Here is a 15,037-nt window from a genome sequence, read left to right on the forward strand (position 1 = left end):
CGACTTCCAAGAGATTTCCCATTAGCCTAATGCCTAATTGTATTGAAACATCGTTTTTCATTGGTTATTTTGCTCGTGCATGAGCAGAAGGATAAAAGTTGGAGTTCTTTTTCCTTTTTTTTTTAGCTTAATGGACTCTGTGCATTTCAGACCGGTCTGCCTTAGATCTGAGGTCAAAAGGTCTAAAATCCAGACACAAAATTGGATTCCAGCCATAGTATCACTGTAGAGCTACATCTGTCTACCTTTTTATAACACCACCCACTTTAGTGTATCATACATGACCTTGATGCTACTAAGCTCGGCAGTAGGCTACTACCGTATATACTAGCGTATAAACCCGTTCACGAATAAGCCAAACCCCTCAAACTGAACAGGTATAAACACTAACAAGTGCATGACTTGCGTATAAGCCAACCCTCAGCTCACAAGATGGAAGCGGTAAGTTCTAAATGCATTTATTTAGGCAAATGTATATGAACAAAGAGTACATGTATACTTATCTCAGGCTTGGCATGTGTAATTATTAAAAGGAAATGGTATAAACTTGTTTGAAAAGTAATTTATTTATTTAATTTTGTTTTCTTATTGTTTCTGCCTAATTCAGATTTTTGTATAATTTGATAGAACGATGACAAGAATTAAACAATCGCGAGTTGCTGTAACACTACCTCTCCCTTTTGACACAATTATTGTTTGTATATGTATTACTGCATTGGACATTTTATATTAGTGCGCCAGTAATTACTTTTTTATTTTGCCTTGAAATTGTAAATACCTAACTCGATAAAATTTGATCCCAGTATGACAACACAACGAACAACAATACATTTTGATTCAACACTCGCAACTAGGCTACTGAATGTATTTACATAATGGCACCACCACATGTACATGGTAGGTTTGAACACGTGCTAAATGAAGTACATTCCACTGAATGAAGTACATCCCTTGGAGTTGAATCATGGGCATCACTGCACTAAACTTTAATGATATCTCCAAATACAATAATGAGGTTTTAGAAATAATCCTTCAAAAATTATGCTAATACTGTAAAAGCTTAGTTGTAGTTAACTTTGATGTAAGCGACCTTACACCATACCTGTCAACTCTCACAGAAAGAAAAAAAACAGCTGAATTTTGGGGTCACTCCACGCCTACCTCCCGATTTCATAATATCTCCTGAATTTTGCAGAGAACGCCTGATTATTACATTATATCTTTGATTTTCATGTCTCCTAAAAAAGAAAAGTCCTACATAAATAGACATGTCATATGCATTCCATGGAAGCCATGTTCTGTTGTATCACCTGTGAATATTGTCGTGATGAAATAGTTACTAGAAAGAATTTGCTTCTTCACTAAATAGGATGTTAAGTTTAAATATTTAAACGTAAATTTATGAGTTTTTTTTCATCTACAACAATACAAAAATCAGAAAATAAGCTAGAACAAAAAATAAACAACAATAAAATTGTCGGCAATTAATTTTAATCCCAAGAATGATTACCATGAATGCTGTAGCTCCATTCCCACCAAAGAAACTTACGTGATTGAGCACCTGGCATTTATATACCATATATACGAATGTGAATTACCATCATTGAATTAAAAGAAGGAATACAAATACATACCACGCAGTATGTGTCATCAAAAATCTGATTCAGAATACATATGTTTAATAGTGAACAATACTAAATGCCTTACTAGGTAACAATAAGGGAATAAGGTTGGATATACAATGAGAGGAAAATAGTTGCCACATGTATGGTACCGTGAGGACACCTATTTAGGTACCTTTAGTTGAACAAATTTGGTAATCCTTTAATTGCCAATCAATTGTTAGTGCTTGCATAACACGGTTTCTTTGAATCATGACGGAGGGCAAGTTGTTTTCACAGAATAGTTGCATCGATAAGGATTAACTTTTAATTTGTTGTGCTGGCTTTCTTTCTTGTTTATTAAAGATTAACATTAGCTGTTGTGCAGTTTGGCCACAGCTGATCAGAATATGAAAATAGAGCATGTCAAGGGGGAAAATAAGGCACGTGTGTCATTTGCGAATTTTGCCCATATTAGACCTGAAAGCTCGATCAATACTAGTGACAACAAGGCTTTAAAAATGCCATGAAAAACCTCCCAATTTTAGGTCGTATTCTCTTTATTTTTTTTATTCATTCTCCCTACTTGTCTTTTGAAAAGGTGACAGGTATGCCTTACACCCCGTTTTACAAAACTACAGTAATTGTGCTAATATTATGGAATGAAAGGCAATTACACACCAATGCACTGGTATAGTTGCCTGTCAAAATTCCCACTTACACAAGCCAGTTTCAAGGTTTTAATGATTAACAGGCCTGTATTGCTGTCGGAAAACGAAAGACAAATCCACCAATTATAAATAAAGGAGATGCCAAAATATCAAACTTAAAATTGTGTGGAAAGTTGTGATGTTGTTCAGCAAAAACACAAAACATAGATTGATGATGACCTTGGATGATCTATAATGAGAATTTTAGTATTTATTATTACCACTCTTTGTGAACATGTAAGTTAATGCTGGTTATGTGCCCTGTGCAATTAAATGTGCGTACCTTTTCATAAATATTATCTCAGTTTGTAGGATCGCTTATATCATTGAAAATGAGTAACTCGTGAGCGCAAGATTCAGTGTAAATGGAACAGCTATTAAGGACTAGATGAAATGTGATCTGGAAGAATGCAATTTGGTCAAAACAATGAATAAAGGAAAATCTGCATCTAATATATTTGGGAATACAAAAGGATTTAAGTGACGCTATGCATGCTTTACACTGTGCAAGTGCTATACTTTATAGTTCAGCCTGATCTCCCGGGTAAACTCAAATGGCCTGCAAATTATGAAGTCTGTATTTACCTTTATTTAATTTCATGATGGGGAAATCAGAAAATATGCACATGCAAAATAATAACAAAATCATTCATAGTACTTGATAACAGTTTAATAAGTGTTGGGTCACCCCAAACATTTTTTTCACATGCATATGTCTTAGGACACAGAAAAAATTATTTGTTCATGTCCCAAGATTTACAGCCTTTACAGTAGTTAACAAAAACACTTAAATACTGTCAAGTTTAGACATTGGCCCGCGGATAAGCCAACCCCCCTTCTTCCAGGCCTTTATTTTTTCCTAAATTATTCAGCTTATATGTGACTATATAATGGTACTTTCTGCCATGTAAATGAGTTAAGTGTCTGGTGAAATTCAAGAAAGTGGTTCACACCATTTGAGGAAATGGGCAGTTGAAAGGGTAATGAACTGCCAATCTCCTGCTTTCTACTCCCAAATTTTCAAGGTCACCAAGAAAAACACAAAATATTTGCCTTCTTGTCAGTCTTTCCCTCTAAACTGTTTCTTTGGAGAATCTTTCAAGATAGAGACCACATCCTCAACCCATAATGCAATGTGTCTGCCCAACTGGGAAATCTCCATCAACCTTTAGGATGCATATTTGCTTATTCCACTATTTTCTCATCACATATACCTCCAATTTTGCATGGACCAGGAAGTGTTTTAATTCTGGGTTCTGCCATTCAGGATCACTTCAACACCCCTTACCCAAGTCATGGGAGTAGTAGCGGCATATCTCTGATCACTGGGAATCCTGATTTTCCTGTGCTTTGAAGACCAGCCCATCCACAATGTTCTGTTACAGTTCTTGCACTAGGATCTATTTTGTGACTGGTTAACAGTAACTCTGATGTTTTACTCGACTTCAAAAAGTCAGGACCATTTCTTCCAAGGACTTGTTTGCATTTTGATGAGTTTCCTCACGGACTATAACTTTGTCCAAGTCCCACAAGAATGAAAAAAAAATTTAATCCTGCCACTTTTAGAGGAGCTGCAAGTCAGTGCATTGTTTTCTGCTTAGTCTTTGCTCTAGCCAGCTTTTCTGAAAACGTTGTAGCCAGATGTACCTTGTCTAAGTGAGTAGCACTAGTGAATGCCATTTATATACTACGTAGTGCAAGATATCAGTCTTGATGGCAGAAGTTTGCATGGTGGATTTTAGCCATCTTGATATAATGCCTGTTCACTGTCGAAAAAGTGGCATGGAAACTAACAGTTTGGTTTCATTATTCTTAATACTGTTTGGCTGATTGAAATATCCACAAGACTGACTGTACAATGACATATGTCTGATGCATCAGCTGTTAAGCAAATTCACCCAACTGATTATCTGCATTCAGTTGCTTAAGATTTCCTGTTATATTGATAACTGTTCTTATATAGAGGTAAATTCCTAAGAAGTTAAGGGTTTGCTGTCTCTGGCTAGAAGCAATGTCAGTAGCAGAATCAGTGTGTACAGTGGAAACTTAAAGGAAGTTTTACATACCGTATTTGCTGGCCTGTAAGATGATGCTTTTCTATCAGAAAATCTTAGCTTCTTCTTGTACTCCTAATCAACTTGTATATGGATTTTGTCATCAAATTGCTTTATCTTATGTCACATCATTTTTTTGTATGGAAAAAATCTCCAAAAGTACGAAAAATAATGTGTAAAAACATATTTCATTTTGGGAAAGAGATCATGTTTGAAAAAATATAGGACTCCTCATTGATGAGGATTTTAAACAGTTACATGATTGTCAGTATTAAAAGTCAACTTACATTAAATGTAATTGCGCTAAAACAGCATGCATTAGAATATACATTGTTTATAATATACATTGTTTAAATTTGATACAGGTGTGCTAGAATTGACAAATTAGAAGATGAATAACCATGACATATTCCATCACAGTTTTCTTATTGTACCGCGTGATCAAATAACAATTATTCACCATTATGGATGAAGGATGGAAAATTTACCAAATTTGTTCATTCAACTTGTACTCCGCATCGACTTATAGGTCAGCAAATAAGGTACTGGTGAAAGCAATTTAAGTATCTCTAGCACATTAGTAACATATGATGTGACAACAATCTTGGGTAAATTAGATCTCTGGTTAAAAACTGATCTGAAACATGCAAGCAGTGGGTGTTGTAAATAATTTGAACCATCTAACAAAAATATAAATGTGCTAATAGCAGATATGGATGTATTGATTGTACTATATTTTTATCCATTATGAATGAGCACAGCTAAAGATGCCAAAAGAAAATGTACAAATTAGCAGAATGGATGGGGTAGGTTGTAGTCATTAAAGCAGAGCGGTCACTTGAGATACGTATGATAGCATAACTGTGTTGAATCTTTCCATGTGTGGCATAAAATGTCAGAAATTGAAGTGATTAGTTTTTTACTCAATAGCCTGCCTGATAATGGAAACACCTCTATGTGGAGCTTATTCATTGGGTGAGGTCCTGTGAAAGAAACAGAATCTTCGATGTTCTGGTCAGTATGTTAGGCTGATCTGACACAAAAGACATTAGCTTGAGGAACCATTGCTGAGTACTCAAGATTGGTGTTACCATAACCACCTCCCCTCCCTCTCTTTCATTTTCTGTAAAACTCTAAGAATTATAGGGTGAAGAGCGTATGTTAGAGTGTGGAAACTCCAACATAATGCAAAGGCATCAAGGTGTAAATCTTGAAGGTCTGGTTTCTATGAAATATATCTAGGCATACTTTGCAATTCAGGCTTGAGTCAAAAAGTAGGTTCAGAATCATGGATTGATGCAGATGAACATTAGGGTTATGTGCACTGTGCCAGGCAAATGACAAGCACTGAGCCGAGCAACCCACATTAGATTTAATGTATGACAGGACAACACTGCTTGTCCATAAGCAGTCTTACTTGCTAAATAAATAAATATACATACGGCTTTTATATAAACTGTTGTCCAGAATTATGTCACTTGCCAAAGTACCACATGAGGAACACCTCTTGAAGCCTACCACACTTGTTATTTGTGAGAAAAAGGTCCATAATGGGGAATGTGATGAGAATTATGGTACTGATCATGCACCCTTGGACATTTTGCATTTGGATACAAGGAGATCTGTTATGGTGCCAACATTTTTACCTTCGGTACTATGAAATACTTACCGGTACATTTCTTTTTGCTGCATGAACTGTGCCTGGCAGATGTACAGTCCTGGAGTTGATAGAACTATGACAAGCTACAAAATGCTTTGAAGAACCTCCAGTAGGTTAGTTTTCAATGCTTACCACAAAAAGACATTCTAGTTCATCCTCCAGCAGGTTCATTTGTGATGCTTTCCGCAAACAGTTGTTCTTATTTGTCACACAGTGGTGCCTGAGTGAGTAAATGATCATCATTGTTGCGGGAGTGATATCATGTTATGTTTAGACTCTTAGAAAATGCAACAAGAAAAGAGTGAAGACAACAAGCTTTGTAAACTTTAACAAATAATTTATTTTTCTAGAAAACAAGTTAAAATGAGAAAAAGAACTTACGGTTCTATGAATCAAATCCAAAAATAATCCAAGAATAATCTAAGAATTAAAAAATAGAAGTCCTAGTGATAAAAAGTCCTAATGAAACTGAGTTCAAATCCTGATGAAATCCAAAATGGAAGGCGATGACATATGCTGTGGTCAGCGTCATACTGATGTGTCAGCAGTTCTTTGTTGAATCACAGAAAATAATATTCCAGTTTTTGAATTCTGTGTAAATTCTAAAACTGCCCAAGAATTAAGTTATAGCACAGGTATTTCCAGGGAAAAATAATCTTTTGGAATCCAAATAATTTGAAGAAAAATTTAAAATTCATCTCCAACTGGTCACAACAAAACACCTTTTAGTGTCAATGGTTTAAAGCCCGACTGCCTAAATTCTCTATAGAAAACAGTTATACACTAATTTAAGATGCAAAACAGATTCCTGCATGAGGGTCACATGATTACTCTTCTAGAACAACATAGAAGCTTTTTATATGCCTAACATCACATACTCTCAGTATGGCCTCAATTTCACTTTATGAATCTTACTCTCAGAAGAATTAAAAAAAAAATTAAAATGTTTACTTTAACTCTTAGTGATTCTGAATCAAGGTCAGGAACTATGTCAGCATTAGATACAAAGTTTCTATTATTAGTTGTTTATTAAAAACAGTCAGGTCAGATAGAACTGAACTGATTTTCTAGAAAATGTCAAATCCAGTAAATAAAGTTACATTGCAATAGCATGTAATGGAATTTTTAAAAAAAATAAAACTAAAAAAGCAATTAAATTAAATCAAATATAAATTAAATCAAATATACATAACAGTCGATTCCCCCATCATTAGTCTGCATGAACTTGGGATGTTTGAGATAATACAGCCAATATTTGGCTTTGAAGTGACATCACAAAAAACTTGTCTAGTAATTACACTGGGATGATATTTCAAACATAAATGCATATTTATGATAATTTTTAAAATAATTTCACAGGATGCATTCAGACACTAGCAATGTCTACCATTTCAATAGTGGTGTTAGGTCACTGTTTGCAAATTCTTAACAGTGTGTTATTTCAGATTGTTATATTTCCTACATAGAGAAAGCATCCTGCAAACATGGAACCCCAAGAATGAGTTTGCCTATGCTTCAGGTGCCTCTGTAACCTTTCTAGGGCTGTTCAACTAAAAATCATCAAATACCATATTCTAATGGAGGATTACCATACATATTTTTGTCAGACATGTCATCCTTTTTGGTCCTGAAACCTCAATACCTATACTCTCTGGAGTATCCACTTTTTTAAAAGTTCAAGTATAGTAACCCTATTATAAAGTCATACACAAATTGAAATTATATGTTGCTCATAAAACAAACAGAGCATATTCATTAGGGTTATTGTACATATATACATTGATCTAAAATCACAAATTAGTAAATTGCCATTTTGAAAATCAAGTTATGATAAGATATTTTTGTACAATGTTTACATCAGGAAAATGAAATGGAAATTTAAAAAAGTCAGATTGTTGCTGCCGTAACTGCTCAGTTAATATGCACTGATTGTTGATCTGGTCCACCATGTTTCTGTCATGTGACCCACTTGTGACAATTGTGCAAGACAGATGGCAAATCTAGCCCAGCAGCCATTGATATAAATGACTGCTGTGCAACCTATGAGCTTCAACTATATTCTCAACTTCAGCTTTACCAACCATACTGACACAAGATATGGTTGCAGTGGGTCGTCTCCCACAACAAAACCCTTTATCCATTTGTAAGCTCTCATGGTTTGGCAAAATGTGTTATGCACATGATTGCTCAAGATCACCTGTTTTGAAGATAACTTGGTTCTTGTATACCTGTCAGTTCAAGACCTAGGATGAGAATCCCACCCAAAGCAGACAGACAGAATGTGATAAAATCCCAGTAATTCTCAGTCATGTATATAATTTCTAGCCTCAGAAATATATTACACATAACAATAATGTTAAAAGTATTAAAATTTAGTAACAAATTTAGTATAATAATGAGTAACATTTTAGTTATATAATTTGATTATTTGGTATAAATGTCTGCCATTTCATAAAAATACTTTTTTAGTTTGTTTTTCAACCCAAGGTGAATGATAGGTGAAAATGTTCTGTAATTGGTGTTGTAGGAAACACACTGATTGTAGTTGTCCCTCTTTGAAGTCAATTGCTTCTTTTTGTTTTTATCAAACCAAATGATGTCCTGTCTTGTTCATCAAAGTGAACCATTTATTGAGGTGTCCTTCCATACTTTAGTCAACAAAGTGCAGACTGTTAGCTGGAACATAACATGTGGCTCAGAGATACATAAAAAAAAGTTGATTACGTACCATATTTTTGTGTTTTTTATTAGCTTTAACACATTCAACCAAACCATCTGGCAAACTTGACTATGCTTTAGCAACAGGTTACCTGTGTTCCACTAAGTCATACCAACCCCCCAACCCTATTTTATGGCTACAGAAAGCCAATTACTATTCGACCCTCCTATAAGTCGTTGTGTATTTTGCAATTTGGATCCATCTGACGGGGTGACTTGTTGTCATAAAGTAGAGTTCCACTTTGGAAAAATAGACAAGCGAAACTGGCTAGATAGATACAAAAAATAAAGACAATACTAGAACCAGATTTTCATCACTAAATACAGTTGAATATGCCACAAATAAAACTGAGAACTCACAGTTTGTCCTAATTAAATCCATTAAAATCCATAATAATTGATATTTTAAATCCATGGATATCACAAATAAGTGAATTCAGTATAGCGGTATAAAAATAGTAGTTCAGAATGATCGAGTTCTGATTTACAAAATCCTGCAATAGGTGAATTCAACGTCTTACAAATAAACGATGAGAGTTAAGACCACATATCACTATCTAGTGTCATCTGATATAAAGTCCATGAATTCATCTTCATTGCCTGATCCAGTTCTGAAATCCTCCATCACTGTCTAATCATTGAAAATATCTTACAGCTCCATTTCCAATGGCTTCACTGTCTTATGCAGGTGCTTATGTAGAGACAGAGCTTGGGCTGTGTGAGTAACACTTTGATCATACAGTCTGTGATATCTATAGAATTCTGCAACTGAATGCATGTCAATTGTGTGGCAAGATCACTGCGAGTTCAAATAGTCACTGTAAGTTGTCTGGCACCAAGCAAGTATCAAACTCTTGGCTCATTCAAAAAATGTCAAGTGGGAAAACAAAGAGGGTGCTGCCTCTACATGCTAAGGGATTAAGGTCAGACATGCACATGAAGTTGTAGAACTCTATTTGGCGGTGAACAAGTATGGGTATTAATTCACAGCTCAATCAGATTAAGGATTGTCAACTTGAAAACAAAGTGAGTGCTATCTTTACACGCCAAGGGCTTATCAGGTCATTTGCACTGGGAAACTGGGACAAAACTTGGGAAATATCATTTTGGAATTAATCTAACTTGTAGAAAAGAAAAATAGAAATCAAATCATAACTTTTGTTACATCAAACACAGTTTTTGTACAGAAATACACATACATGTATATTAATACCAGTACAGGTTGTTAGGACTTGCACCAAGAAAAGATAGAAGCAGTATACCTGCTACTAAAGACCAACAATAAATATCAAAAACAGAACTTTACTTTGCAGTGGCCAAAATTTAATTTATGTGCAATATTTTCAAATTAAGATCTAAATAACTGTAGATACAAGTAATGTGTAATAAATACTGTCATCAAACATATACACAGTACAATCCATATACACATTTCTGAGGAGGAATAGTGGCACGAAAATGTACAGATATTTGAATTAACTATTTTTGTATGCAGGAAGTATCTAGATTTGCCAATTTTACCCCAAGAGTTATATATAAAAAATTTTTATGGCACACTTATAAGAGGACCCCTACCCCCTACTCTGCATGAATCGAATTTTCAGAAATTAAATAATGACTTATAAGCAAGTATGTACAGTTTCTTTTACTTATATTAAAGTGTCATTTTGTTTTAGGAGCAAACTAAATTTAAATTATGTAGCACATACTTAGTGGTGATGCCAGATATCCTCCCTTCCCATTCTGATGTCTTTGTGTGACCATCATCTTTGAAAAAGATAACTGTTTTATGCATGGGCATGCGTGGTACATGGCTAGACTTGTTGACAAGTCTCCACTCTATGGAGGATATATTCACATGATAACATAATTAAAATTAGTTTACCAACCAAAACGAAGTACATGTTCATGAGAGCTTAATTATTGATGGGGGTGGGGTGGGTTTAGCTTATATTTGAGGATTACAGGATATCAAAGGTTGGTCGTTTTACCAGTGAAGCATGAATTTGTCTGACATGGTGTTATTGATTTTACATATTTATAATTTGGTGGACCTAGAGAGAGTGGAGTGGCAGTCAATAGAACCCCATATTAGTTGTAATCCTTGTGTCCTTTCATTCATCTATCCATCCATCATTCTATCAGGCACACAATTTCAATAGCACAAAAGCGGTCCTGCCATATTTGATTTGCACAAGATAAATATTATGGTCATCACAAAGATGTGCACATCGATAAATCACTGTGCTCTAACAAGTTTTATTAATTATTGCCCCTTTTTATCATGTAGCAGTGTATAACAGTATCTTGTCAAAGCAACAAGTCTTGCAGTTTTAATTAATTGCCATGAAGCTTTATAAATAATACGGTCGTCAACAGTTGATATACTATCAACAAATCACTTTGCTTCTGCAGTTTTTAGCTGTTGCCCGTTATGCGTTGGAACTTAATCCAGTGTAATGACACAATCTTGGTAGCACAACTAGTCCCCCTGTTGTTGATGGGTTAACATGAAACCTGATAAACTCTCATCACCCGAAGATGCGTGTATAAAAAAAATCACTTGACTCCTGCAGTTTTTGTTAGAGTTATTGCCCATTCTGTCATGTTACTGAACACAATGCATGACACAATCTCAGCTAGCCCTGCAATTTATAACTGATTGGCATGAAACTAGGTAAATATCATAATTATCACCTGGAGATGTGCATGTCATAAAATAACTGTACTGGTACAATGCCTTTTTTGGGGGGTCTTGAAATCTTGTAGTTTAATACAGGACATGATACAAACTCATTAGCACAACCAGTCCCACTTTTATGGATTGTAATGAATATGATTGACACCTCAAGATGTTGTTCCTGCAATTTTTGTTAGAGTTTATTACCCATTTTGTCATGTAGCTTAATTCTGTATATGACACAATCTCGTTAGTTCAACTAGTCCCTCAGTTTTATTATGATAATCACCAGAAGAAGTGTATATCTTCAAAATCACTATGTTTGTACTATTATTATTTAAGTTGTTTAAGTTATTGTCCTTTTGACTCGTGACTGAAAGTGGTGTATGACAGAATCTTCTCAATACAACAAATGTTACACATTTCACTGGATCAGCAAGAAGCTTGGGAAATGTTATGATCATCACTTGAAGATGCGAATATTAACACATCACTATGTCCTGTAATTTATTTTTGAGTTATTTTCTGTTTTAACTTTGTGTAGTATGAATGAATCTGACATTACTGTTTTTGAAATAGATATGAGATTTTTTAAACAAGATTAATAATGTATACCTGAAGATGACTGATGTGAGTAAATTATTTCATTATTCAGTGTTGTATTTGATTAACATACTCTACTTATCACATGGTTGCAAAGAATATGTATTTTTGACTATTAATTTATAACTACAGTAGGTGCAAAATAGCTGTTGTGTCCCACTTTGACGTAATCTTATAAATTATAATTAAGATGTTAATAAAATCTGATTAACATGCTAATAAAATGTAGTAAAGATGCTAATAAAATGTAGTAAAGATGCTAGTAAAGATGCTAATAAAATGAGGTAAAGATGCTAATAAAATGTAGTAAAGATGCTAGTAAAGATGCTAATAAAATGGGGTAAAGATGCTAATAAAATGTAGTAAAGATGCTAATAAAATGTAGTAAAGATGCTAGTAAAGATGCTAATAAAATGTAGTAAAGATGCTAATAAAATGTAGTAAAGATGCTAATAAAATGAGGTAAAGATGCTAATAAAATGTGGTGAAGATGCTAATAAAATGTAGTAAAGATGCTAATAAAATGTAGTAAAGATGCTAGTAAAGATGCTAATAAAATGTAGTAAAGATGCTAATAAAATGTAGTAAAGATGCTAGTAAAGATGCTAATAAAATGTAGTAAAGATGCTAATAAAATGAGGTAAAGATGCTAATAAAATGTAGTAAAGATGCTAATAAAATGTAGTAAAGATGCTAGTAAAGATGCTAATAAAATGAGGTAAAGATGCTAATAAAATGTAGTAAAGATGCTAATAAAATGTAGTAAAGATGCTAGTAAAGATGCTAATAAAATGAGGTAAAGATGCTAATAAAATGTGGTGAAGATGCTAATAAAATGTAGTAAAGATGCTAATAAAATGTAGTAAAGATGCTAGTAAAGATGCTAATAAAATGAGGTAAAGATGCTAATAAAATGTGAAGATGCTAATAAAATGTAGTAAAGATGCTAATAAAATGTAGTAAAGATGCTAATAAAATGTAGTAAAGATGCTAATAAAATGAGGTAGAGATGCTAATAAAATGTGGTGAAGATGCAGATAAAATGTAGTAAAGATGCTAATAAAATGTAAAGATGCTTATAAAATGCACTTTAGATGCTAATGAAATGAAGTTTCTATTCTAATGAATAAAGTTAAGCTGCTAGTAAGATGGTGCTTAATAAAAGTTGGTAAAGATGCTAATAAAATGTAAAGATGCTAATTAAATGTAAAGATGCTAATAAAATGTAGAGATGCTTCTAAAATGTAAAGATGCTAATAAAATGTAGTATAGATGCTTATAAAATGTAAAGATGCTAATTAAATGTAAAGATAGTAATAAAATGTAAAGATGCTAATAAAATGTAGAGATGCTAATAAAATGTAAAGATGCTAATAAAATGTAATAGAGATGCTTATAAAATGTAAAGATGCTAATAAAATGTAAAGATGCTAAAAAAAATAGTAGTGATGCTAATAAAATGTAAAGATGCTAATAAAATGTAAAGATGCTAAAAAAAATAGTAGTGATGCTAATAAAATGTAAAGATGCTAATAAAATGTAAAGATGCTAATAAAATAGGGTTAAGATGCTAATAAAATGTGGCTGAGATACTAATAACATGAAGTTTAGATGCCAATAAAATGAAGTTTAGATGCTATTAAAATGTAAAGATGCTAATAAAATGTAGTATAGATGCTTATAAAATGTAAAGATGCTAATAAAATGTAGTATAGATGCTAATAAAATGTAAAGATGCTAATAAAATAGGGTTAAGATGCTAATAAAATGTGGCTGAGATACTAATAACATGAAGTTTAGATGCCAATAAAATGAAGTTTAGATGCTATTAAAATGAAGTTTATATGCTAATTAAATGAAGTTTAGATACTAATTAAATATGGTTAAGATACTAATAACATGAAATTTATATAATGAAGTTTAGATGCTATTATAACAAAATTTAGATGCTATTATAATGCAGTTTAGTTGCTATCAAAATGAAGTTTACATGCTAATAAAGTGTGGTTAAAATGCTATTAAAATGTAATTAAGATGGTAATACAATTTCAATTGTATGTGAAAAATAAGCTAAAATGTCAAGTTTATTACATATCTTTCAGCTGTATATTTATGCAAAAGAACAATGCAGAATAAGCAGCGGCTAGAGCTTGCAGATTATGAAGCAGAGAATCTAGCCAGGCTACAGAAGATGTTTTCCAGAAAGTGGGAATTTATATTTATGCAGGCGGAAGCACAGGCCAAGTAAGAAATGTCTCAACTCAACATAATTGCCTCAAATGCTGTAATATAAAAATTCTAGTGGACTTTTAAAACAAATTTTGGATCATGAAATTTTGGCAAGGAACCAAATTTTTTAACCTCCATTGCTGCACCACAAATGTATAAAGGAACATAATATGCAGTGTACAATGTTCATACTTCCACACAGTAATTCATTAAAGTTTGTCATATCATATTTACTGAATTCATGAAAATGTAATGACACTTAAAGATTAAGATCTTTATTACAGGATTTTATTCATTCCTTTTGATCAGTTTCTTAGAAATAGCAAATAAAGTCTTCTTACATTTATCCTCATTGATCACTCTTGAACTCACTTGCATGAAGTGCAAGAGAGCATATGCTATGACTTCAGCATTTTCAGATGTAGACATTAGGTTGAATGACTCCAGCATTTTCAGATGTAGACATTAGGTTAAATAACCCCAGCATTTTCAGATGTAGACATTAGGTTCAATAACTTCAGCATTTTCAGATGTAGACATTAGGTTAAATGACCCCAGCATTTTCAGATGTAGACATTAGGTTAAATGACCCCAGCATTTTCAGATGTAGACATTAGGTTAAATGACCCCAACATTTTCAGATGTAGACATTAGGTTAAATGACCCCAACATTTTCAGATGTAGACATTAAGTTAAATGACTCCAGCATTTTCAGATGTAGACATTAGGTTAAATGACTCCAGCATTTTCAGATGTAGACATTAGGTTGAAGGACTCCAGCA

At 33.3% G+C, this 15,037-nt stretch overlaps 1 protein-coding gene across 6 annotated transcripts in view; it reads left to right on the forward strand.

The window, feature by feature from the left end:
• Nucleotides 1–15,037, forward strand: part of LOC149804709 (regulator of G protein signaling 7-like) — a 294,195-nt gene that overhangs the window by 104,144 nt on the left and 175,014 nt on the right. For all 6 annotated transcript variants that reach the window (XM_089943319.1, XM_089943310.1, XM_089943302.1 and 3 more), the window contains one exon: nt 14,129–14,270. In XM_089943319.1, the coding sequence (XP_089799445.1) occupies nt 14,129–14,270 (142 nt within the window). The remainder of the gene's footprint in view (nt 1–14,128; nt 14,271–15,037) is intronic.

Source organism: Sinohyriopsis cumingii, chromosome 2 (genome assembly GCF_028554795.1).
Source record: "Sinohyriopsis cumingii isolate HCF-2022 chromosome 2, ASM2855479v2, whole genome shotgun sequence".
Lineage (NCBI taxonomy): Eukaryota > Metazoa > Mollusca > Bivalvia > Unionida > Unionidae > Sinohyriopsis > Sinohyriopsis cumingii.